Raw genomic sequence first — 24733 nt, 5'->3', positions numbered from 1 at the left:
CCCAAATTCGGTCTTAAGAATGTTACGAGATTTTACTGTTTTGTGAAAAGAAGGTCATGGAAAAGTCACGAAATTTCATTTTGGAATTTTAATAGACACCCTGCTATATTATATCAATGTGCAATGGATGTGTAAGGGATTCCCTACATGATATAATTCCCAGACATGCTCCCAACAGAATTCTCATATATGCTCTGATTTCAAGATAGGTCCAAAGTAGACGAAAGGTAAGCTTTGACAGCAGTGAACACGGAATGTTTCAGCTGGAAGTCAGAAGAACCATCGGCATCACAGTTCCTCGTGTTCGCAGTAAGCATGCTACGATGTATTGCTTCACGCTTATAAGTTAAAAATATATATCCCATGACAAATACATCGCAGCACGCATTATTCTGAATCCAAGAAACCGTGGATCTGGTGGTTCCTAACACTTCCGACTTCCCGCTGAAGCATCTACTGTTGTCAAGGCGTACCTTCTGCCTACTTTGAACCAGGGTTGTTTTGTTTTTAAAAAAAATAAAAAATAAAACAAATGATTAAAACTTGTTTTAAACCTTTTGTTTTGAACACGTGTATTTTTAAGACTTGTTTTAAACATATGCTTATTTTTATTTTATTTTAAAGAAAATGACATAGAAAGAAAATTGTCAAAAAATGGTCCCCATTCAGAAAGCTATTTTCTTCCCGTGTGAATGTATTGATTTCTCGTGGCTATGGCAGGTCAATGTGATGATCTACAATTTATTTTGTCTCTCTTTTCCCCTTGTTTTTAACGTTTATTGTATTGTTTAAATGCTTATCAGTTAACAGAGAAAATGCTTATCAGTTAACAGAGAAAGCGTCGTAGTCGTAGGTTGGACTACTTGTGGAACTGATATTAAAAAATAAATAAAAGAATTATCTTGGAAACAAGTTTTTGTGTTGTATTCAGAAAACAAACAACGGATTCTTTGCTAAATTGCGGTTCTGAAATTAAAATATCGCAGGCATTCGTTGATACAATACATGTTGGTTCTCATTCTCCGTACAACTTGGAATCGTTTAACATTAGTTTTATGGGAAGAAAGAGGGGCATCATTTGGAGCAAGTTCATTAAAGTAACTCAAACTCTAACAGATAAGTAAATGACCATACGAGCTCGTTGCAAAACGTGTAAGAAAGAAATTGTTGGTTTACCGGGAACTTCAGGTAAGAATTAATTTTGTATCACCAATTTCTTTTTCATTATATTGTGAAAATGTTATTTCGTCCCCCCTCTTCCACCTCCGTTGTAAATTTACTTAAAAATTTTACACCCTGGCATAACTTGTATTGAAGAGACCAGGCGAGAAAATTCAAGGATAGCAGTCACCCGCGTAACTATCCCTTAAAGCGTGATACTTAATCACATCATTGCCGAAGTCAGTGCCGAACGAATCATGAAACCAAAACCACGTGAAAAGGTGTGGTATGGGCTAGAGTTTCATAGGACAACCACGAGACAAGGGTGTTGATGGAATGGGGGAACCGGAAAGCTAATTTCCCCTTCCCTGCTCATAAATTTAAGGTATTAACGTTATATTGTGTACGCTGCAACATGGGAAAGATTAACAAGTCAAGCTCCGAATGCCATAGTGAGTGATGCATAATTACGTTAAATAAATGCAGGATATGTCAAAAAGAATACGTTGTCGGAAAATGTCGTATCTTTGCAACCACGAATCCGAAATGAAAGAAAGAAGAACTACGTGACAAGGTGCAATCTAGAGTTTTGGATGATTACTGCTAGAGAGGGGGCGTCCGTTTAGAGGCCATCCGCCTCCTACCCTGAATTTCAGAATTTGAGGGCAGTAATGCAGATTTAAAAATCTTTTGCTGATCAAAGTCCAACAGAACAAATTTGAAGTCCTTACACTTATGGAAATATATTTTAAAATCATGTTTTAAACTGTTCACAATGATTAAAACATGTTTTTTTTTTTTTTCGTGTATGTTTTAATGTTTAAGACATTTTGAATATCTTTTTCATGTTTTAAACACTTTCTTTTGTTTTAATTAAACCCTGCTTTAAACCTATCTTGAAATCATATCTGAGAATTCTGTTGAGAGCATCTAAAGAAATTAACTCCCGTAAGGAATCCCTTGCACACCTATTAAATATTGATGAAATATGCATTTTTGGACTGCGTATGTATGTCTTCTTTGACGCTGATAAGGAGTGCCACTCCACGTTTCCTCAAATTCCAAGTAGTACATGTTGCAAATGAGCTTTTCGACAATTTTGGACAGCACTTTTCCCCATAGGTTCATATAAACTTTTTTCTCTTATGTTGATGTGAGTAATCATCTCTTACAGTTTGTTGTTATAGTTCTTCATTAACATCCTTTGTGTGTTTGTATATGTGTGTATATATATATGGCTCTGTTTGTATTCAATGGAACTTCACATTCCGCTGAGTAAGAATGTCAGTGGCTGTTTGTGAATTTGTGTGACTGTGACAGTGGAAGAAAAATTGGAACAGCTTGTGTGCATTAAATTCTGCTTTAAAATGATTTTGAGTGATGGGTATAACTCTGAATTTAAAGTGCAATCTTCGGAATGGGAGCTCCCAGGTTTGCCGCAACCATAAAATGAAAGGCAGTCGTTCAGATGTGAAGCTTATGTTAAGTTTTCTAATAATCATCATCATTGTACTATTATTATTATTATTATTATTATTGTGCGTAGCCAGCTAATTCTTGAGTTGGATTATGTACTGAACAATGCTACTAACTAATCTTGTTATTGGATTTTAGCATGTTATTTTCAATATTAGGGAGAAATATTAAGAGGTTCAAAGTGAGCGGTTAGATAACTGAAACGTACAGTTTCAAACTAAATAAATCCTGCAGCTATTATTATTACAGTACCTTTTATTTAATTTGATTCTAAATTACACAATCTGCCTGCAATTTGCTAAAGCTTAAATTTGTAGATGTCTGTTCATGCTATAAAAATATTTGATTTTATTATTGTGAAGATTGAAATGTTATATGCAACATATGGGGAATAATTCTAGGGTATACTAGAATAAAAAACTTTGTTTATTTTTTTATCACTGTAAGCGGATGCAAAGATTCTTGTTCGTCGCATCCGATTCCTTCAGTAAAAAAAGAAGCCACAAAAGGATGAAGGTCCGTGCCCAAAAGCTTCGTTCAAAAACAAAATATAAACTGAATTGGATTTAATTAGTAGATAGCTTTTAGGTGCACACAAATGCACAGCACACAGATACCCATCTCCAAGTATCCCTCCTAATACTTGTTTTAAAATAAAGTAACAAGTTCTGTCGATATAGAATTATGTATATTGTATGATAAATGTCCAGCCAAGAGGTTTAATTTATAAAATATGTTTCAAAGGGAAATGTGATGGTATTTCTAAATTGTTAACATTCTACTGTAAGAAAAATTATATGGACGCCACTGTAGCATTTTTCCATGTTAGATAGATTTTCGCTTTATAAGTTCCTGTGAATAGATTTTATTGTATAAACGTATACAAAGTTTATAAATAAGGCAACATGATCAAAGCTATATAGTGCTATATTGTGAAAACAAAAAGCACACATCTTTTGAAACCTTACTCTCCTTTTTCCTGTATAAAAATCTTATATTGTACATTCAAGATAATAATGAAACAAGATCTCTAAATTTGCAATATGCTTTTAGTCTCATCCAGAAACAGAAAGAGAAAAAATTTAAAATCATAATAAGTTTGTTAAGTCTAATGCAGATAAAGTGGATCTTTAAAGACAAATACAATAATGATTCATTTTTTTTAAATTATGTATTTCTTCTATTATGAAATTTTATTGTATGGCCCAATTCAGGCAGTTATTTTATTGCTGTAATGCTGTTTCCAAAGGTATTTCGAAAGAAATATGTCGAAAGTTTGAACAATTTAATAAACATCATTTTATGTAACGAACAATTATATTCACTAAAAATTAAACATCCAGTTTCATTAACAGTTCTTGCCCACAGATAACAAGGTAGCAACTTTTAATGTACAGAGCACAAGAAAAGATTTCAAAGAAATGAAGAATATCAACTTTGTTTCCAATAACTTACCTAAGAATAAGAATAGAACTTCTGAAGTGTTTATTAATTAATTTATTTAATGATATGCATTAGAACTCAAGTTAACAAAAAATTGCAATTATTTCTTCTTGAAACGCTATTGCAACAGCTGACAGTGTAGAAGAAAACATGTAAATAAAAGATAATACGAAAAACAAAAGTGGGATATAATGATAATAGAGTTCTCAGATCAAGGAAGTTAAAAAAATCATGAAAAAGTTTGAAGAAATAATATATTTCCAACATTAAAAAGATCTCTTTGTTCAAATATTTTTTCTAGGGCCTCCTTGAGTACTTTATATAAATGCTACCATAAAACCAAACGAAGTAAATTACACATAAAAATTAAATATGAGCAACCAATAGAGTGGCGTAAAGAAATTTATCAAAATGTTTTGTTTTAACCCCATGATAAATGCTGATCAGAACACAATGTCAAAACTTTAAAAGAAATTATATGTGAAGACAAGTACTTAGCAGAATCTGGAGCTACACTTTGAGAATTTACTTTTAGTAACCGTAGCAAAAGTAGAAGTGTAAAAATGTTAGAAGTTTGGTACTTTATTTTCGTTCTGCTTTAAAAAGGTTACGAAACAATGTATATCTATTGCTTCCAGATATTTGTTATGAATGGTATAGCTCAAGGAGAGTTGCTGACTCATCGAGTTAGTGGTTATTATACATCCAGTCAATCGACAGTGAACGAAAACGATCCAGGTAAGTAAGGAAAAAAGATTATTTTCTAGTATTTAAAAACTGAAACATACTTAGTTAGGAATGGATGGTACACTCATGTCCAAAATTATTGTCGCATACCTATAAATATGTTATTGTAGGAATATAATTTAATAACGAATTCGCCCGGTATTTCTTATAATGTTAGCATGTATAATTGGCAAAGACATGAATATGACAAATTTCATGCCAAAAGAGCAGTAAATAAGAACAATAAAACTTTCTTGCCCATTTAGCAACATTTTATTTTACTCATTATAATTTCTATATTTGTAATTCTTTTCCTATGAAATTTACCACAAATATATATTTCCCGATTATACATACAGTATCAGTATTAAAAGTTACCCTGCAAAATCATTATCAAATTATATTCTTACAAGAAGACATTTATAGATATGCCACAATCATTTTGGACATGAGTGTACATTTAACATAAATCGTCAAAACTGTAGTCATATAATTCTTGGTTTGTTTGAAATTTATATCCTTTTTCAGTATCAAGGCTAGATCAGATTGTGAATTATAGATTAATACAGTGGTTCCCAACATTTTTAGACTGACAACACATTTGCTGAATGCCTACGATAAAGCGATACACTTGTTTCCCTTTTTATTAATGATAATAGCGTAAAACTATAAGCTTCTATAAAATAATGCTGTATGTAGTACTGAGCATGGTTGCTGCTGCTGGAACCATTAACTAGTACAGTCTGTCTAAAATTGATTTTAGCTCATTATTGAATGCTTAACGACTTAAACGGTGTCTTTTTACAAACCCAGAACCAGTCTTTGAAATCAAATTTAAAACAGATTATTTTTTTCTTCTTATATGAGATGTGCTGTTGCATATCACAAACTAAAATTCGACATCTAATTCGCAAATCTCATCATTTAAACAAAAGACAGACATTTAACAATTCAACTTGAACTTGCAATTGCATCATTATAGTCTGCGTCACCCGAATTGGCGTGTAGCATCAGCCAATAAGCTCGCAATGCCCTTTTACTAAACCTTCAGGGGGGAATCTAATCATTCATAATTGATTTTGTTCGTGTTTGTGGTCAATTATGAATGATTAGATTCCTCCCTGAAGGTTTAGTAAAAGGGCATTGCGAGCTTATTGGCTGATGCCACACGCCAGTTCGAATTTGGGTGACGTGGACTATAATAGTTATTTTTCAGGTAATATTAATGCTATTACATTAATTATTTCCTGCGTCACATTGTAAGTCTTTTCTTTACCCATCACAGGTATATATATATATATATATATATATATATATATATATATATATATAGAGAGAGAGAGAGAGAGAGGGAGGGGGATAATATGATTTAATTTTACATATAGGACCACCCACAGTTCTTCTCCCCTCTCTGTCTCTCTCTCTATTTTACACATAAGCAAATAAAAACACAAAGAGAAAGACAACTAAAGGAAGTGGCAAACACGAGAAAAATGTGAAGGAAAGTAAAAATCAATAAATTAACTTTAGAACAATTTTCATTGATGTATTACAATAATATACACACTTATTAATCTCTCGATTGTCCAATGATTTGTAATTCACAATCAAGGCATCATTCTGATACAAGTATATATATATAAAAAAAAAGTAACTTATCTGAGATCGAACCTCGATCTACAGATTAATACTCCAACTTGTTAACCGTTATACTACAACGACCAAAGTTCTGTCTTTGCTAAAAACGTGTTATAATTATAGTAGTCAGAATAAGAAAAAAGGAAATTCAAGCCAGTGGTGTCTGAAGGTCTTATTCAATGGTTCCAATTCTCCAGTACTTTGCATGTCTTGTTAGAAGCTTTTCCAAGGTCATGCTCAATGTGAAGATATATATAAGAGAATTTTGTTGCTTGTGTGCAAATTCTAAACTTTGGTCATTTGATGTAGAGTAGTTGCTTTGTCTTATTGATTAATAGAACAAAATACTTAACCGGACTATAGGACTCGAACATGTATCCCTGTGGTACTATTTTGGAAAGCAAAGGCTTTAACGATTAGCTGTTTTTATAATCAGAAAAATATGGTCAATATTTGTCTTTGTAAAACACTATACCAGATTGAATCACGCTAAATGGGCCATTTTATTATGCAATATTTATTTTATTTATTTAATAATCACCAGATAAAGCTCAGAGGCCAATCTTACAACAACAACAATGGAAAGGATTTGGGGAGGTATCGGCCAGGACCTGTTTAGTAGGTACCATCCTGGCATTTACCTAGTAGAACTGAGGGAAACCCTGGAAAACCCCAGTCAGGATAGTCGGCAGCAGGAATCGAACCCACAACTTCCCGAATGCGAAGCCAACGCTCCTACAACTTGAGCTACTTCGCTCGCATTAATGATTTTAGATAAAGAAGATAGAATTGGTGTTAGTTATAATGAAACAAACTTACAGCTTTCGTAAGGAATGATATTGTTTTCTGTCTATCGTTAACGTAAGAGAAGTATAAATTCACTTTGTTAGAACAGCTTTTCTTACGTATGCAAATTCACATATGAAAACTATTCTTCTTCTTATATTTCTTGCGCCATTTTAAGATTCCTTTCGCGAATATTGACCAAATCTTTCCGCACAAGGGGCGTGTCCTGTAACCAATCGCATGCCAGTTACCAATTGTTATTTGCTTCTTTGCTGCTCACAGCTCAGAGTATTGCTGATCATGGACAGACGCTCAGCTGTAATTACCGTACGAGAGTTGGAAGGCTATACTGCAACTCTAGCTGATAGGCTAATAGGTTTCAGCCTACAGCCAGATGATGGATTCTGCAATATGATACTACGGGTCAGGCTGTTAATTTATGATCTCTTGGTTGCTCTCGTATGCCTACCGAGGCGGAAGATGTACGATTAGTAAACGAAGCCCGATTTGTACCTCTAACAACGTGCAGACAGCTAAGGGAAGCTTCTCGCTTTCCTAGTAGTACGCAGACAGCGCTCCGAAAGCTTCGTCATGTTGGGTTACGTGGCTGTGTTGCTGCTGTGAAGGAAAAACTCTCAAGTTCAGTTGCACCAACCGAGCATTAATCTGTGGATAGGGATAAAACTAAAGTTAATAATCGAATTGAGGATAATGTGTTGCACCAACACTGGTCTGAAGATTATTTCGACAAATCATCAGATTCAGATAAATCATCGGAAACGGGAGATTAATCCGCGATTAGGTTTTGTAAGGAATCACAGCAGTTAGTTAGTTGTTATTGTGGTTATTTCAATCGTCCCTAAAGCAAGAAAGAATGATATTTGTACTAATAATCTATCATTAACCACAATGAAACGATTAAAATACCAAATCTGTACTACTTTTTTATAATATTCATGTTATTAATTAGTTTATATCTTTACTGTGTAGATTAAGAATTGAAGAAATAGATTTAGGTGGCCATCTACGAGGGTCACTACGAAAGTTTTGAGATACGCATTGTTGTGGCACAGTATTTGAATTCCAACAATTGCGTTCGGTAGTGGTATCCAGAGTGAAGAAGCGAAGCAAGTCTCAACTCGTCTCGCTTATCGGCGTGGCCGTATCGCCTTCACTTGTTCGTTGATGTGAGCAGTATTCGGCTGTCTAGAATGGAGCTCGAAAGGGAACATTTCCGGGCAATGATCCTTTACGATTTCAAAAGTGGTTTGAACGAGACACAAAGCCTTGACCGTTTACAGGGGACATTTGGGGACCTTGCTCCTTCCCGTGCTACAATTTTTCGGTAGTTTGGTGAATTCATAAGAGGCCGGACATCGCTTAAAGATGAAGAGAGAGCTGGACGTCCGGCAACAGCTGTGTCAGATGAAAACATTGCCGCTGTGGAACAAATGATTCGAGAAAATCCTCGGACAGCTTTCAAGAACATTGAATCTACAGTGAACATTGGATCGCCAACAGTAACAAAAGTTCTTCATGATCATCTTCGGCTCAGGAAGGTTTCATCTCGTTGGGTGCCTCACACTTTGACTGAACAGCAGAAGCGCACACGTGTGGAATGGTGTGAAGAAATGCTTGCAAGATTTGATGGAGGCAATTCTCGATGCATCTCTGACATTGTTACTGGTGATGAGACTTGGATCTATCAATTTGACCCTGAAAATAAACGCTAGTATACAGTTTGGATCTTTCCAGACGAAAATCCGCCCACGAAAGTGAAGCGACCGCGAAGTGTGGGGAAGAAATGGTCGCAACTTTCTTCTCCAAATCTGGCCATGTTGCAACTGTTCCACTTGAAGAACAAAGGACTGTTACTGCTCAGTGGTACACCACTGTTTGCCTAACAAAAGTGTTCCAGAAGCTTCGGGAATGGCATCCAAGAACTGGATTGCGTGGGATCCTGCTTCATCATGACAACGCGTCCGCACACACGGCCAACATCACAATTCAGTTTTTAAAATATACGGAGGTCAAGCTTATGATTCATCCGCCGTATAGCCCTGACCTGTCCCCGTGTAATTTTTTTCTGTTCCCCAGGATTAAAGATCGCATGCGTGGGAAGAGATTTTGCAGCCCTGAAGAAGCTGTAGTGGTTTACGAGAATGAACTTTCAACACTTGAAGAAAAACACTGGCAATACTGCTTCCAGAAGTGGTTTTCGAGGATGCAAAAGTGTGTACATTGTAATGGTGTATACTTTGAGAAAATATAAGTGTTAAATTGATTTTAAGTATGTAAGTTATTTCACATCTCGAGTTAGTGACCCTCGAATCACAGCAGTTAGTTGTTACTGTGGTTATTTCAATCGTCCCTAAAGCAAGAAAGAATGATATTTGTACTAATAATCTATCATTAACCACAATGAAACGATTAAAATACCAAATCTGCACTACTTTTTTATAATATTCATGTTATTAATTAGTTTATATCTTTACTGTGTAGATTGTGAATTGAAGAAATAGGTTTAGGTGGCCATCTATTACACCTGGACACAGTAGTTTAATTTGTGTCATGTTCAAGGTAATTATGTTTATGAAATTTCACCCTATTTTCACTGCCATACCACCTTCTTACGTTCAATTATATTTTATGGTATACACGACTCCATTCGTTCATTTAACACGTCTGTTTGCCATTTTAAATCTTTATAATTTTGTTTTATTGGAGTTGAATATGCCCTTGTCTATTAAGTACTACAGTACCAAGCGCGAAAATAAATAAATAAAATAATCCGGAGCAGTAAATCAGAACAATTAACTGTGTATCCCATAAACTAGAATTACTCCCATCCTTACACTAAATTTACTGGCACATTCTACAATTTTTACCCAGATTCTAGAGTAAAAGCTATTGTTTACTGGTGCACTGCTAATCGAAAGCAGAAAACCGGATGCTATTATGCTTTCAACAAGAAGTAAGCCGTAGCTTTTTTTAATCATCATATGTAATTGCCTAATGTGTATAGTTAACACTAAAGAAATGAGTTCAGATTTACTCTACGGATCCACATATTTGCCGAGTGGCAGGAAACCGTGTCAAACCTGTTCATTGTATTTTAGACATACTATAGTGTCGAAATCGCTTTTAATATAATCAGTGTTGCATAAAAACAAAGGAATAAAGTGAACTTCTGCAAAACATTAGCTTTTATTGTTTCGACATTAATGGGTTAATAAAAGTAAAATGATAAAATTTCGACTTGAGGACAATGCTATGTTCAAAAATTCATTTTCCACGATGATGTGACAACTTCGATTTCAATGTGGCGAAAAGAATTACAGAAATTGCCCCTCCTTCCTTAAAAGCGAAATTTTCGAAACCGTTGAGACACGTTTCCATTTATTTTTAATGATTTTATATACCGAGGTTCATCTTTGTAACTTCAGGAACTCGTGAGATTCTCTATTTTTAGCATAAATTTTAAAGGCTGTCTCCTCATTTGATACGCATTTTAATCAAAGTGCCGCAATGAATGTTCATTTGAGGTAGATACTACATTCAAAAATTTAATTCAGACGCTTCAACCGTCTTCCGATGATGCGATCACAAAAAAGATCACTATCATTTATATTTCTAGAAATTGAAGTGCCTAGGTTACATGTAGTTTTATTCGAAACTAATTCCCGTAGTTACCGAAGTATTCGGACAGCGTTCGCGCTGTATTTTTTAAAGAGATAAAAATAAGTTAATATGGAAAGGTGAAGTTAATTTTTCGTTGGTAGAATATACAAAGATGATGTCACATCAAAATTCCCTGCTAAGGAGAAAAATGAAGTAGTTTATGATGACGGAATTGTATGAACATTACAGATTAAGAAGCACATGATTTGGACTCCATAATTGGAATAATACTTGTTAAATACGTGTATACAGGGTTTGTTCAGAAGTAACGAGCTCCACTTGACTGTGAAGCGACTGTACAGCGTCTAGCGGTGCTACCGGTGAAAAGGAGTGGGAAGGACCAGGGTTTAAGCTTTCCAGCGATACTAGGGTTAATCGCCTTCATGCTGTCAGCAAGTCAGGAAGTGCTGCGGCGTGAACTACTGTGCAATGACCTAGTTGTACTTGTGATGGAGAAAACGTTAGAGCAACGTTACGCGTTGAAATTTTGTGTGAAGCTGAACAAGACGCCAAAGGAATCTTACGACATGCTGAAGGAAGCCTTTGTGGATGATTGCATGTCCTATTCACAGGCAAAAAAGTGTCACAAAGCGTTCCGAGAAGGTCGGGAAAACGTCAACGACAGATCCTCGCAGTAGTGCTCGTATGATGGCGGAACAGTTAAATCTGCTAAAAACCGTTGTCCACGAGATTGTATCAGGAGAATTGGGCATGCGGAAAATTTGTGCAAAACTTGTACCGAAAATCTTGACCGATGTGCAAAAAGTGAATCGCATGGAAACGTGTCAGGAACTGAAACAACATTGTGAGGATGATCCCAATTTCTAGGACAGCATAATCACTGGTGACGAATCATGGATTTTTGAATATGATCCGCAATCCAAGAGGCAAAGCTCCGAATGGCACACGCCATCGTCCCCGTGCCGGAAGAAAGCTCGAATGAGCAAATCCGAAGTCAAGTCCATGATCATTGTTTTTCTTGATGCCAAAGGAATCGTACACCACGAGTTTGTTCCCGCTGGCCAGATTGTCACTGCTCATTATTACAAGGGAGTGCTTCAGAGACTGAACACCAGAGTCCGAAAGGACCTCGAAGGGTCATGGAAACTGCATCATTGTTTTTTTTTTTTTTTTTTTTTTTTTTTTTATATATATATATATATATATATATATATATATATATATAATCTGTACAAATATAAGTACAGACTGGAAAACTTTGTTCTATAAAAAGTCAAAATTCACCGCCAAAAATGTCTTATGGTCTGCTTTAGACGCTACCAAATCGCAAGCAAACCACGTTTCTATCTGATTCATGAAAATTGGTCCTAATTCGCACCCAAATTCACTCTTGAGAATGTTACAAAGGTTTACGGTTTGGTAAAGAAAAGGTCACGAAGAAGTCACGAAATTTCATTTTGGAATTTTAGTAGACACCCTGTATACGTAAGACTAATACCTTTTCACAAGAATGTACCAAGCTGCTTACGAGAGCTGTAAATTTCTGTTTTTTAATGTTGACATCAGACACGTGAAATTCAAGAATGCAAAATAGATGCGCTGTAGCAGTACTTTGTTGGAGTCTGCATGGATGAAAGTTCATGAGATTCGAAAATTTGCCAATATCGTTAACCTATCACTAGAATACATCTACTTTCTTCTCACAATCTGTAATAAAATTCTTTCGTGCTGGATAGTTTATTTTAACTAATATTGAACTTCCATCTGGAACCGGATTGTGTCGTATTCTTAGTGATAAATTTACACTATTGCGTAGATTTTCGTGAGATTCCTCGTTTTCATTCTATCAAGTATTTCATTTTAGTTTGTATCTGTTGTTCGTAGTGCAAAGTCCGTTCAACAGTAGCCAATTGCAGTTATTGTATATTGATTGTAATGTAGGGGAGAGAATATCATAACCGTAAGAGGTACTTGAAGTAGACATACGTCGATTGCCATTTGAACTGCCAGCGAATCAACCCGTTTCTAATGTCTTATTCTTCAAATCCCAAAAATAAACACACTGCTGAACAAGACTGCACTTATCTAATATAAAAACACATTTACACGTGACGTTTCGATCTTCTAGCCAAGATCCTCATCAGACGTACACGTTATATATATATATATATATATTAAATAAGTGCAGTCTTGTTCAGCAGTGTGTTTATTTTTCGGATTTTATTTGCAAGACGTATGACTATGATTGTGTGTCACTTCAAATCTCGTTTAACCAACTGTCTGCTATCATTACTTAGTGAACTGATAGAATATCAAATAATAAAGCAAAGTTGTACTTATAAAAGCATATAGGTTTGTTTATCCTGAGAAGCGGGCGTTTTTAGGAATGAATTTTAGTCTTTCTTCAATGCTTTCCTTAATAAATTCATGTTCCTTGTAAAACTACTATTGATCAATGTACCTTAACTGTAACTAGGTAACTCAAGTAATGTTGTTCAGATTCCTTTTCCGTAAATCTTATTATTCGCTTTAAATAAACTTCTTAGTAGAAATAACGTGGAATGGTTAAGCAACACCTGTTCTAAAATTCCCTTTGAACTATATTTTTGAGTAAGTATATGGGTTAAAATCACTTAACATCACACATCTTTGTCGTCAATATTAAGTTGTCTTTGAATTCGATATCTCTCTAGCGTCGATTACGCGCATAAAAATCACATACATTTCATATATCATAAATAACGCACATCTTTTCCCATTAGCCTTAAGCTGTCGTTTGAATTTGATATATCTCCAGTACCAATTACAGTGAAATATTTGCTATTCAGGAGTTAATACAATGGTAAGTGTTTTGTTTTTGGTACAAATTACTACTAGCGTTTTCCTTCATCTCAAGTCAGAATTCTAATAGTTCGAATAAGTAATATATTCAGTATATACTGTACATTGGTAAGAGTTATGGTTTTTCATCACAGTTATAGGACAGGATCGGTTTTATTTACATCCAGTATGTACGGCCGTGTAACGTGGGTTCCTGTCACCACGGCATGGCGCGTCCTCAGGTTGCGGATCGAGGAGAAGGCCTCTAGATATAGAGGTTAGCTGCGAATATATTGAATAAGCAGTCGCGGACAGACGACTAGGAGTGGTCCTCCAGCTTGGGGGTTTGGGTAAGGCTAACACCCTCATCCTGTAAAAAAAGGTACTTGTTCAGAAACATTCACAAAAGCCTCGGACAAGGACTGATAACTTGGCACGACCTCGGCAAAAGAAAATGGACATGAGATTTGGAACATGGAATGTTAGAAGTCTTTATAGGGCAGGCGCGTTAAAATCTGTTACGAGTGAGTTAGAGAAATACAGGATGGACCTAGTAGGAGTTCAGGAAGTTAGGTGGGAAGGAAATGGATCTGAGAATTCCGGAAATTTTACGGAAGGAAATAAAAGTCACCAGTTAGGAACAGGGTTTTTCGTTCGCAAACGAATATTGCCAGCAATTAAACGAGTTGAATTTGTTACTGACAGACTTTCTTTTATTACTCTCAAGGAACGGTGGTGTGATATTATTGTTTTAAATGTACATGCTCCAACTGAAGATAAGGGTGACGATATAAAAGATAGTTTTTACGAAGAAGTGGAACGGTTATTTGACCAACTCCCGCGATATCATATGAAGATTCTATTAGGGGATTTCAATGCGAAGGTAGGACGAGAGGATATTTTCAAACCGATTATAGGGAACAAAAGTTTGCATAAGGAAAGTAATGACAACGGTGTTAGACTCGTGAACTTTGCAACATCCAAAAACCTAATCGTGAAGAGTACAAAATTCCCACATCGCGACGTTCATAAATACACTTGGACATCACCAGACGGAAAAACACATAATCAAATTGATCACGTTTTAGTAGATAGAAGAAGGCAATCTAGCATAATTGACGTCCGGTCGTTTAGAGGGGCTGATTGTGACACTGATCACTACCTGGTAGTAGCGATAATACGGGAGAGATTATCGTTCAATAAAGGTAATATTCAATGTCCGAAAACGGAGAGATTTAATTTAAAGAAATTAGAAGAGAACCATGTAAGAAAGGAATACCAGATTGAAGTTTCGAATAGATTCTCGGTTTTAGAAGACTCGGAATGCACTAGTGTTGAGGATACTTGGATTGAAATTAGAGATAGCATTAAAAGTTAAGCAATAGAAAAATTGGGACACGCGGAAATACGTAGGAACAAACCATGGTTCGACCAAGAATGCATTAAACTAGCAAAGAATAGAAAACAGGCAAAATTACGGTGGCTACAAAATCCGAATAAAATAACTACACAAAATTTCGCAGATATCAGGCGGGAAACTTCCAAAACATTTAGAACAAAGAAACGGGATTTTTTGAAAGCTAAAATTAAGGAACTTGAAGATAATAGTAAAAATAGAAATATTCGGGACATGTATAAGGGGATAAGCGAATTTAAGAAAGGCTATCAACCTCGTGCTTATATATTAAAGAAAGCTGACGGAACAGTTCTCACTGATACGGATAGCCTCTTAAATAGATGGAAAGATTTCTTTGACGATTTGCTGAACACGCAGCCAAAAACTAATGCGCGTGGAGAAAAGGAGATACACACCGCAGAACCGTATATTCCAGAACCCAATCGAATAGAAGTAGAAGCCGCTAAGAAATTAAAGAAACACAAATCTCATTTTGTGGTCCGAGTGGATGAAATTCCGGCTGAGTTAATTTTAGCTGGAGGCGAAAAATTGTGGAACAAGATACACAAACTCATTCTCCTTATCTGGAACAAGGAAGAATTGCCACAAGAGTGGAAAGAATCAATCATTGTTCCAATTCACAAGAAAGGCGACAAAACTGACTGTAATAATTATCGAGGCATTTCTCTTCTGTCAACATCCTATAAAATCCTTTCAAATATTCTATTAGCAAGACTGACCCCATACGCAGATGAAATTATTGGAGATTATCAGTGCGGATTTAGACGAAATCGATCAACTATCGACCAAATATTTACCATTCGCCAAATACTCGAAAAAAAGTGGGAATACAATATCCCGGTACATCAACTATTTATTGATTTTAGAAAGGCTTACGACTCGGTTAGGAGAGAAACATTGTACAACGTTCTTACAGAACTTGGAATACCGAGAAAGCTAATTGGATTAATTAAGATATGCTTAAGTGAATCCCAAAGTAAAGTCCGGGTAGGAAATTTTTTGTCCACGAGCTTTCATGTCCAAAATGGCCTGAAACAAGGAGATGCGTTGTCGCCATTATTATTTAACTTTGTGCTGGAATACGCTATAAGGAAAATCAAAGATAGCAACCAGGGCCTACAGTTGAACGGTATTCACCAGGTGATGGCATATGCTGATGATGTAAATTTAATAGGGGATGATAGGAGAACAGTAGAAATAAATGCAGAGATCTTATTAAATGCTTGCAGGGACATGGGTTTAGAAGTAAATGCAGAGAAAACTAAATACATGGAAGTGCGTCGGGACCGTAATACGGCAAATTGTGGAGGCGTTAAAATATTAAATAATACTTTTGATAAAGTGGATACTTTTCAAATATTTAGGATCAATATTAACAGACGAAAATCATATTCACGAAGAAATTAAATGTCGACTAAAAGTAGGGAATTCGTGTTACTATTCGGTTCAAAATCTCTTGTCGTCGCGAATTCTGTCCAAGAATTTGAAGCTTAAAATATATAAAACGATAATCATGCCTGTTGTTCTGTATGGTTGCGAAACATGGTCACTTACTCTGAGAGAAGAACATAGACTGAAAGTATTTGAGAACAGGATCCTGAGAAGAATATTCGGACCCAAGAGGAACGAGAATGGGGAATGGCGGAAACTTAGTTTAGTTTATACGGTTTACTCGAACTACATAGTTTATACGGTTTACCCAACATTGTTAGGGTCGTCAAGTCTAGGAGGCTTAGGTGGGCAGGTCATGTAGCTAGAATGGAAGAAAGTAGAAACGCTTTCAAAGTCTTGACTGGAAGACCCATAGGAAAACGACCATTAGGAAGACCTAGGCGCAGATGGGAGGATAATATTAAGATGGATCTCGCAGAGATAGGAATAGAAAGTAGAAACTGGATGCAATTAGCTAAGGATAGAAGTCAGTGGAGAGCTTTTGTGAACGCGGCACTGAACCTGCGGGTTCCATAGGCCATAGAGTTAGTTAGTTAGTTTAGTTAGCACAATTTACGGAGAAGTAATATGAAGAAAACATTAGTTGAGTTACCTAATTACATATTCCTTCGGTTAAAGGAAATTCATCTGTAGTAGATCTACAAGCAATGTAAATCTCTTAAGGAAAGCGCTGAAGAAAACGCGAAATCGATCTCTGAAAACGCCTGCTTCTCAAGAATCATTTGAATACTTGTGTAAGTTCAACTTTTTCTTGTCATTTGTGGTCAATTATTTGCAGAGGCAATCACTACACTAATTGATGGTGCTTTAGTATACAAATATGTTATCATATTTTCACTTTAGTCTTGAGTTCTCAATGTTCCATATTTACTGGTTGTAAGTTTGGATTTTTATTTATTAACTAATTGTTTTTAAATGTTTTTCGTGTGTTTGTCTTCCAGATCATGGTGAATGTGGTCGTGAAAACTGTCATGATATCGTTGTTCCACTAAATGAATCTATAACTTGTTTTCATCAATTAAGAAAACAATCTGATCTCCAGCTTATCAAATGCGTTCAGGATAACTCGTCACATCGAAGCTATTTTGTGAAGCCACCTTTGAGCCAGCTCACATTGTTCTTCATTCAACCCGAAATGGAGAAGGAATACAGAACTCATGCACATCGAAGAGAGGATAAAGATTCTCCGCCGACTCTAGCATCATCCAGGTTTAATACCTATTTTGATATTTTAGTATCTGCTGTTGTGTACATAGTAGTTTCTCTTGCGCTATTTATCTTGTATGACCGCCCTTTTCTGTGGTTAGTGTTTTGTTTCCTCGCTACTTTATGTCAACTCTTTATTGTTCTTCTCTGTATTCGACAGCTGCTGGGACCGAGGCAAACTGGTAGCTGTATAAGAAAGTTATATGATTTGTGCATTCAGTGGTACCCGTGGCATGTGTGTGGTGCCGTTTTAGTCAGTTTGCCTGTGATCTCAGTGTTCACCAACTTTTCGTGCACTAATTTTGTGGAGCGAGATTGGTCAGCGCAGTTTTTCTGCTACCTGTTTTTTGTAGGTCTCGTGCACTTTTGTAATTTCACTCAATTGAATTGTTGGATGAAGAGTACATTGGCTAGTTTTGCTGGAATTCTGTATATAGTTGTTGTATCATCCAAGGTATGTCCTTGCCCATTTGACAGTTTGAACTTAACGAATAGTATAGATGAGGGGAACATGAAAGAAAACATCACATCTACTTACAGTTCTGCTGTGCATCATTTCCATGAAGAAATCGTTGTGGACATATTTCTACTCCTTTGTCTTGTTTGGTTTTTAAATCGTGAGTTTGAAATCAGTTACCGACTTAGTTTCCATGGCAGTGTTGTTGCTGCACGAGATAAAGCTCGCGTCCAGGTGATGAAGGACCAAGCGGACTGGTTATTGCATAATATAATACCCAAACATGTCGCTGAACAACTAAAGAGCACTGCAAAATACTCTGAAAATCACAAGGATGTCGGTATTATTTTCGCAAGTATAGTTAATTTTAATGAAATGTATGATGAGTCGTATCTGGGCGGGAAAGAGTACTTACGTGTACTGAATGAGTTAATTGGTGATTTTGATGAGCTTCTAAGAGAACCCAAATATAGAAATGTGGAAAAGATCAAAACGATCGGAAGTACTTTCATGGCAGCATCTGGTTTGAATCCTCATATTCGCAAAGAGAATACTCATAAGTATCAACATTTGTTTGAGTTAATGAACTTCGCCATGAATTTACAACAAGTGATTGACAATTTTAATCGAGATCTGCTTGAGTTTAATCTTATTCTTCGAATTGGTTACAATTATGGGGACGTCACCGCAGGTGTGATTGGTACCACCAAATTGTACTACGATATTTGGGGAGACGCTGTGAACATAGCTAGTCGTATGGATTCCACCGGAGTCAAAGGAAGAATTCAAGTCGGTGAAGCATGTTTACCAGTCCTTGGAGAAAGATATGAGTTTGAACCGCGAGGTTCTGTTTATGTTAAAGGAAAGGATAACATGAATGTTTATCTTTTGAAAGGTAAAAAAAGTGATTTTGTAGAGTATTAAGTTATTGTAAGTAGCCGGTAGTTCTACAGTCTTATTTCTTCTCGTACTGTATCATTACTTTTTATTTCTTTACTCCGTCCAGAGGTCATTTATTTATAACATAAATTTGAAGTAGAACTCAGTTGTATTTCTGTGCCACAGTAACTAATTTTGCATATTCTACTACATTCCTCTAAAGCTAACTTCTGAAATGTCTTTGATTGTTGGATATGTTTACGAGTGATCGTACGTGATGTTTGTAATTTATAACAGGTCTAGTCCGACCATGTGTGTATATATATATTTTAAGATCTTTTATCGTCGTATATTGTGTGGTATATCTGCATAATGTAATTTTAGTGTTGTATATTTACCTTATTGAGAATGGTATAATTTTAATAAGTGATAAGGATAACAGTTGTTCTCAAACTTTTGTTACATATACATGTAAAGACAGGTTAGGCTATTGCCTCCCATAACGAACATTTGTATTATTATTTGAAAGTTTTCTCATACAAGGGAGTGAAGTGAATTGTGCGTTATTTGCAGCACAAATAATACTGAATTACTTTAATTAAGTGATATAATACATATTTAATAATAAAAATACTAACTAGTGCTATTAAAATGATTCGAATAATACTTCTGCTGATATTTGAATATATTCGTTTGCAATATTGGAATAATGAATTATTTGAATTTTAACTACACCAATACTAACCTTGAACTCGCTTAAGTAATCGTATAAATTTATTCGTATACATTTCAACAATTGCTTGTTCTCGTTCTCGATGCATGTCTATTAAGGAATTCTTTTATATAGATTCGTGAACTCACATTAACAGTAATTTCATGTCCGTAGGAAAACGTAAGCCTTTCGATTATTGGCAGAGATATGTTGCTTCCTCATCCTCGAATTTTGTAAACAAGAGGCCACACATTGTGATATTAAAGTTCTACCGAAGATCACGAGAAGTAGTCGTTGAAATCCTAAGAATAAATTAATAATGTGTATACTTAAGTGAGATCAAGGATTATAAATATAATCAAGAGGATTCCCACTTGATTATAAATACTAGTTCGTACACTTTTTACGTATCAATACATAGTGATCATGCAACCAATTTTGTGGGTATAGTGGCTGTCGTGGCTGCAAGAATATCTGTAAGTCTGATTATGCAGGAAAATGATAACCACTGATCTAAATTTCTTCAGTCACTCCTTTCTTCCTCCCGTGTGTTTAATCCATTTATCCATACATATTTGGTAGTACATTAAACCGCCGATTTAACGGACCTTGAATCATCGACTTCGGTTTAAACATATAGAATTTCACTATGTAGCAAATGTAGCTTCGTGTCGAAACTTCGGTTACATTCAGGGGGCACGATGGCTCAGTGATGGAGCCCTTACCTCTAGTGCGTGGGGTCCTTTGTTCTTCGATCCCCTGCCAAGTAAGTTTGTGGTGGGCAACAACATTTCCGTGGGTTCTCTCGCGGTACTTCAGTTTCTTCCCACTTCTGATTCCACCAATTCTTCCATCATCATTCATTTGCCTTAATCATCATCTCCCTTAGCCTAAAGGGCATAATCATGAGACGTAAACTGAAAGATTTCATTTCATTTGATATTGTTCATAACGCAGTCCGCGTTTTAATGGACTTGAGATTTTATGGACACCGTTTTGCCCTAATTATCGTATTATTACGTTGAATGGAGAGTTTATCGTATTTTCCAAATCAATATACACATGTCATTTCAGAAGTTTTGTGTAAGTATATTGTAATAAATGTTGTGCAGATATATTGCTAGTATCACTACTATTCGTTTAGCTCCGATATTGTTCATACCTCTTTTCTTCTAATAGGTGATCAGTTAATTTTATCCCCGAGTTCTTTTATACCTAGACGCCCTAGAGATAGTGTGAAATTTGCGTGGCATGTATAGTTTGTTTGTTTTCTTGATAGCAAATTTTTCGTAAATGCGTAAATTAATGAATTTGAACTACTTTAAAAATAACTCAAATATGAAGAGTCTTCTTCAGTAATTCAACATGTGTATCCTATAGTATCAGTCAGCAGTACTTTGAAAATAGCCCAAGGAAAGTAATAAAAGAATCAATGAAATTATTGCAATTTACTCCAAATTGAAACTATTATTACATTCTGGATTGTCGAAGTATTTCAAGATAATAGTGTAGTGTCATAATAATTTTATTTACGAAACAATGTCAAAATTATTAGACCATGAATAATTTCAAGTTTATTAAGCAATTAAGTTATGGCAGTATGTAATTACTTTTAAGCAATAATCTGTACTAATATATAAAACAATAGATGTGTCTGTCATCAGATTTTCGCATAGAAAGGTATTACTTACAACCACCAAATTTTATACTCGGATAGATCTTGACCAGATATAATCGCGTGCGAAACCTCTTTTTCGATTTTCATCTCGAGAGGATCTTGGGAGGGGAACTATAAATAAAGTACGTACATGTATAGTTAACCATAGTACCTATGAATTCGGCAACCCACACGTTCTTCATGCGGACACATTTCTTTACTTTTAAAAGATTTTGCAAGAACACTGTTCTTCCCATGTGGAGAACGAGCACTTCTGTTTAGGTAGGATTAAATCACGGATATTAACATATTCGTAAATAGCTCTCCGCAACCTTCGCAGCGCGGAGGGGTGCACAAGCTCCAGGAGCTTAAAATATATAGAAAGTAGGACGCAAAATACATTAAAGTATGGCGCAAAATATATAGAAATTAGTGGCGCATAACTAAAGGTTGCGGGGAACGCAGAAGCTTCAAGTTACGCCACTGGATATTTAGTAGATTTATATAACGATATTGTTTCTTTTTATCCACTGAAATAATTTCTTCGTGAGCGCAGCAGAGACATTCTCTCTTGAGTTGCATTTGTAAAACTAAGTTTGAGAACTACTGACTAATATTAACTTGAACTAAAACAAATCTGATACAATAACTTCTCATTTCTGATAATAATTTAGTATTAACACATTAATTACTAATTGAAACTATGGATTACATTATCTGTTACAACAGTAAATAAAAATTCCCTCACGTTGAAACATCTAAATGCACAAAATCTGCGAACAGTTTCGAAGCATCCTCACTTCTCGCTACGCGTCTAAAGTAAATTATTGCGGTGAAAAAGACATAATATACGATATTCTCTGCGTCTCCACGCTTTAGAATAGAAGTGATGAGATAAGTTTATAGTTCGATAGTAGGATAGCATGATGGTGTTTTTGATGTTTTTAACATGTGAAACTTTTTTATTTGCTATGTAACTCATCAATATATAGTTTCCTGTGACCACGTAAGAACACAAACAGTTTTTATGAATACTGCGTTTTATTTACAATGAGTGCTGTATGTAAACTTTTTTTAATTGTGTCATTAATGCTACCATATTTAAAAACACAATGCTTAGAAGGTAATGAGAAAATAAATGATCAGTTTAATTATTTACTAATTGAGGAGTGGCATGAGTAGTGATCTATTTAATGAGGAAATCGGCAATACAGTCACGATTAATATATTGAAAATTATTGTATAACCCATTAAAAAAAAAAAAAAACTTTCGACCGTGTATATTGTATATAATGCCGGATTTATTTTGTCTACTTGAAACTCACATAGTGACATATTTCTACATGTCAGCAAAAGTAATATTTCTTTCTTTCTTCAAAATACCTGGATATCCAAAAGTAAAAAATTGTGTTGAAATATAAAGATAGTAATGGATAATGTATGTGAAGAGTAAGTTCCTATGATTGATCTAAGTGTGTCTTTCGAGTGCCTTTCTAATCTGTTACCTGTCTTTAAAATATTTCCTCTACTTTTTGTTAATTATTATTTTTGTTAATTATCTTTATGAAAGGTACAAAAGGTGTTAACGTGTAAAGACTATTTGATAGACGTCTTTTAGCTTTTTACTTTGAAAACTAACCTACTTTTCTAAATGAATTCTTAAATTCAAATTATTTTAATTATGTAATTAGATTTGTCAGTTTCGTGTATGATTTTTCTTTATTTATTTCTATATCTGTAGTGACATGCCCAAAATATGTATCTTTCTGAGTCTTTGTAGAATTTTCGAGTATATTTTACCAAGATTTTAGAGAAATAGAATATGTAGTAGAAAGAGAGAGACCTTTCTGAAGTGTGTATGTATATAATCGAAGACTAGGAAGAGATTATGATAAATTATAGCTTAAAGATATTGAGGTATTAGTAGATAAAAAGTTAATCAACTTACAATTACGCTATATTGAGAACTTTAAATTAACAGTGTCTCTGCCATCTATTGGAAAAATTAAATCTCTCCATTACATGGAAGAGACTTGACTCATTTCTCACACAATTTTGAGAGTTTTTGCTATTTTCTCTATAATTGTGGAGGAAAAAAATAAACTTAACCTGGTATTTGACTGATGAAATTTGCGCACAACATAACTTGTAACTAAAACTTGTCCCTGCTGCTAAAATTGTTAGAAAGATTGCAGAAATTTACGTATGTAACTTTATTATTATTATTATTATTATTATTATTATTGTTATTATTATTATTATCATTATTTTGTATTGATAGGGGATAATGTTCATCCAAATTAAATTTCTATTGTGTAGCAAAGCATACAGTTTCGACATTTTATTTCGTTGTATATTTTCAAAATAACAAGACATTTGTGTAGTTTATTAGAATATCGTCTGTTCTTTTAAAATTATGTAGTTCTTAATAATCTGTTTCAAGACTGAATCGAAGACGATTAGCGATTATAAATGTGTACGAAGATCAATCAGTAATGCAAATCTATACATGCAACTTTTTTCATACTGTAAGTTAATTCTCTTTTTAAGAAGTTCATACCACTTCATTGTGCTGGATTTTAACTTGTGTACCTTATTAGCTGTGTGGCCGAATTGGTTTGTAGTCATTATAAATCATAGCAAGACTTTGATACCTCTGTCGTTAATATTTTTAAGCATCATCATCATCATGCGACAGATTTCTACATTTTATGATTGGTGTGTAATTTCTGGGGCCAAAGTACTTTTCATAGAAGAGTAATTATGTATTGTGCCTTAGGTATTTAAGTAAGTGTTGAATTGAACTGCTACGGATTTTGGAATTTTTTCATGTAAGAAATGTTAATTTCCTTTAGAAAAGCTTCGTTCGAAGGAAATGAAGTATTCGCGAAATTAGTAGAAGAGAAAAAAAGTTGCGTAAAACATAACTTCGAAGTTTGGCTTGTTTAGCAGTAAAATTTTGACCTTTTAATACCTTTTATATTACATATTAGTAGAAGTTTTAAGGCGACTTTTGCACATATTATAATAATTCAAGTGAAATGACATTTTCAATGTAAGGATAACACTTCCTTTACTGATCGCTGAAAGAAGAAAAATTACTATCTGTCTGTAAACAGAGGTGCTCGTCCGGGCTCAATCATCGGTCTTGAATTCAGTAATTGAGCGTAAACACGAGCGCTATAAATGGATAGTGAACCAAGGCCTAAGTCTGAAAGAGTGTGAGCCGAGCCTTTAGAGAACGTAAGCCTCACTGAAATT

At 34.9% G+C, this 24733-nt stretch overlaps 1 protein-coding gene across 3 annotated transcripts in view; it reads left to right on the top strand.

Moving 5' to 3' along the window:
* The window catches only part of Ac13E (Adenylyl cyclase 13E), a 99152-nt gene that overhangs the window by 24762 nt on the left and 49657 nt on the right, over positions 1-24733 (top strand). For 2 of the 3 annotated variants that reach the window (XM_081751735.1, XM_081751734.1), the window contains 2 exons: positions 4719-4818; positions 17503-22909. In XM_081751735.1, coding sequence (XP_081607861.1) covers positions 4719-4818; positions 17503-19148 — 1746 coding nt within the window. In that variant the 3' untranslated portion in view covers positions 19149-22909. Of the gene's footprint in view, positions 1-4718; positions 4819-17502; positions 22910-24733 lie in introns of those variants that run through there. The other variant, XM_081751736.1, reaches the window with a different exon arrangement.

The sequence above is a fragment of the Thermobia domestica genome, chromosome 3, assembly GCF_964235325.1.
Source record: "Thermobia domestica chromosome 3, izTheDome1.hap1.1, whole genome shotgun sequence".
NCBI lineage: Eukaryota > Metazoa > Arthropoda > Insecta > Zygentoma > Lepismatidae > Thermobia > Thermobia domestica.
This window is presented reverse-complemented; position numbering and strand designations above follow the sequence as displayed.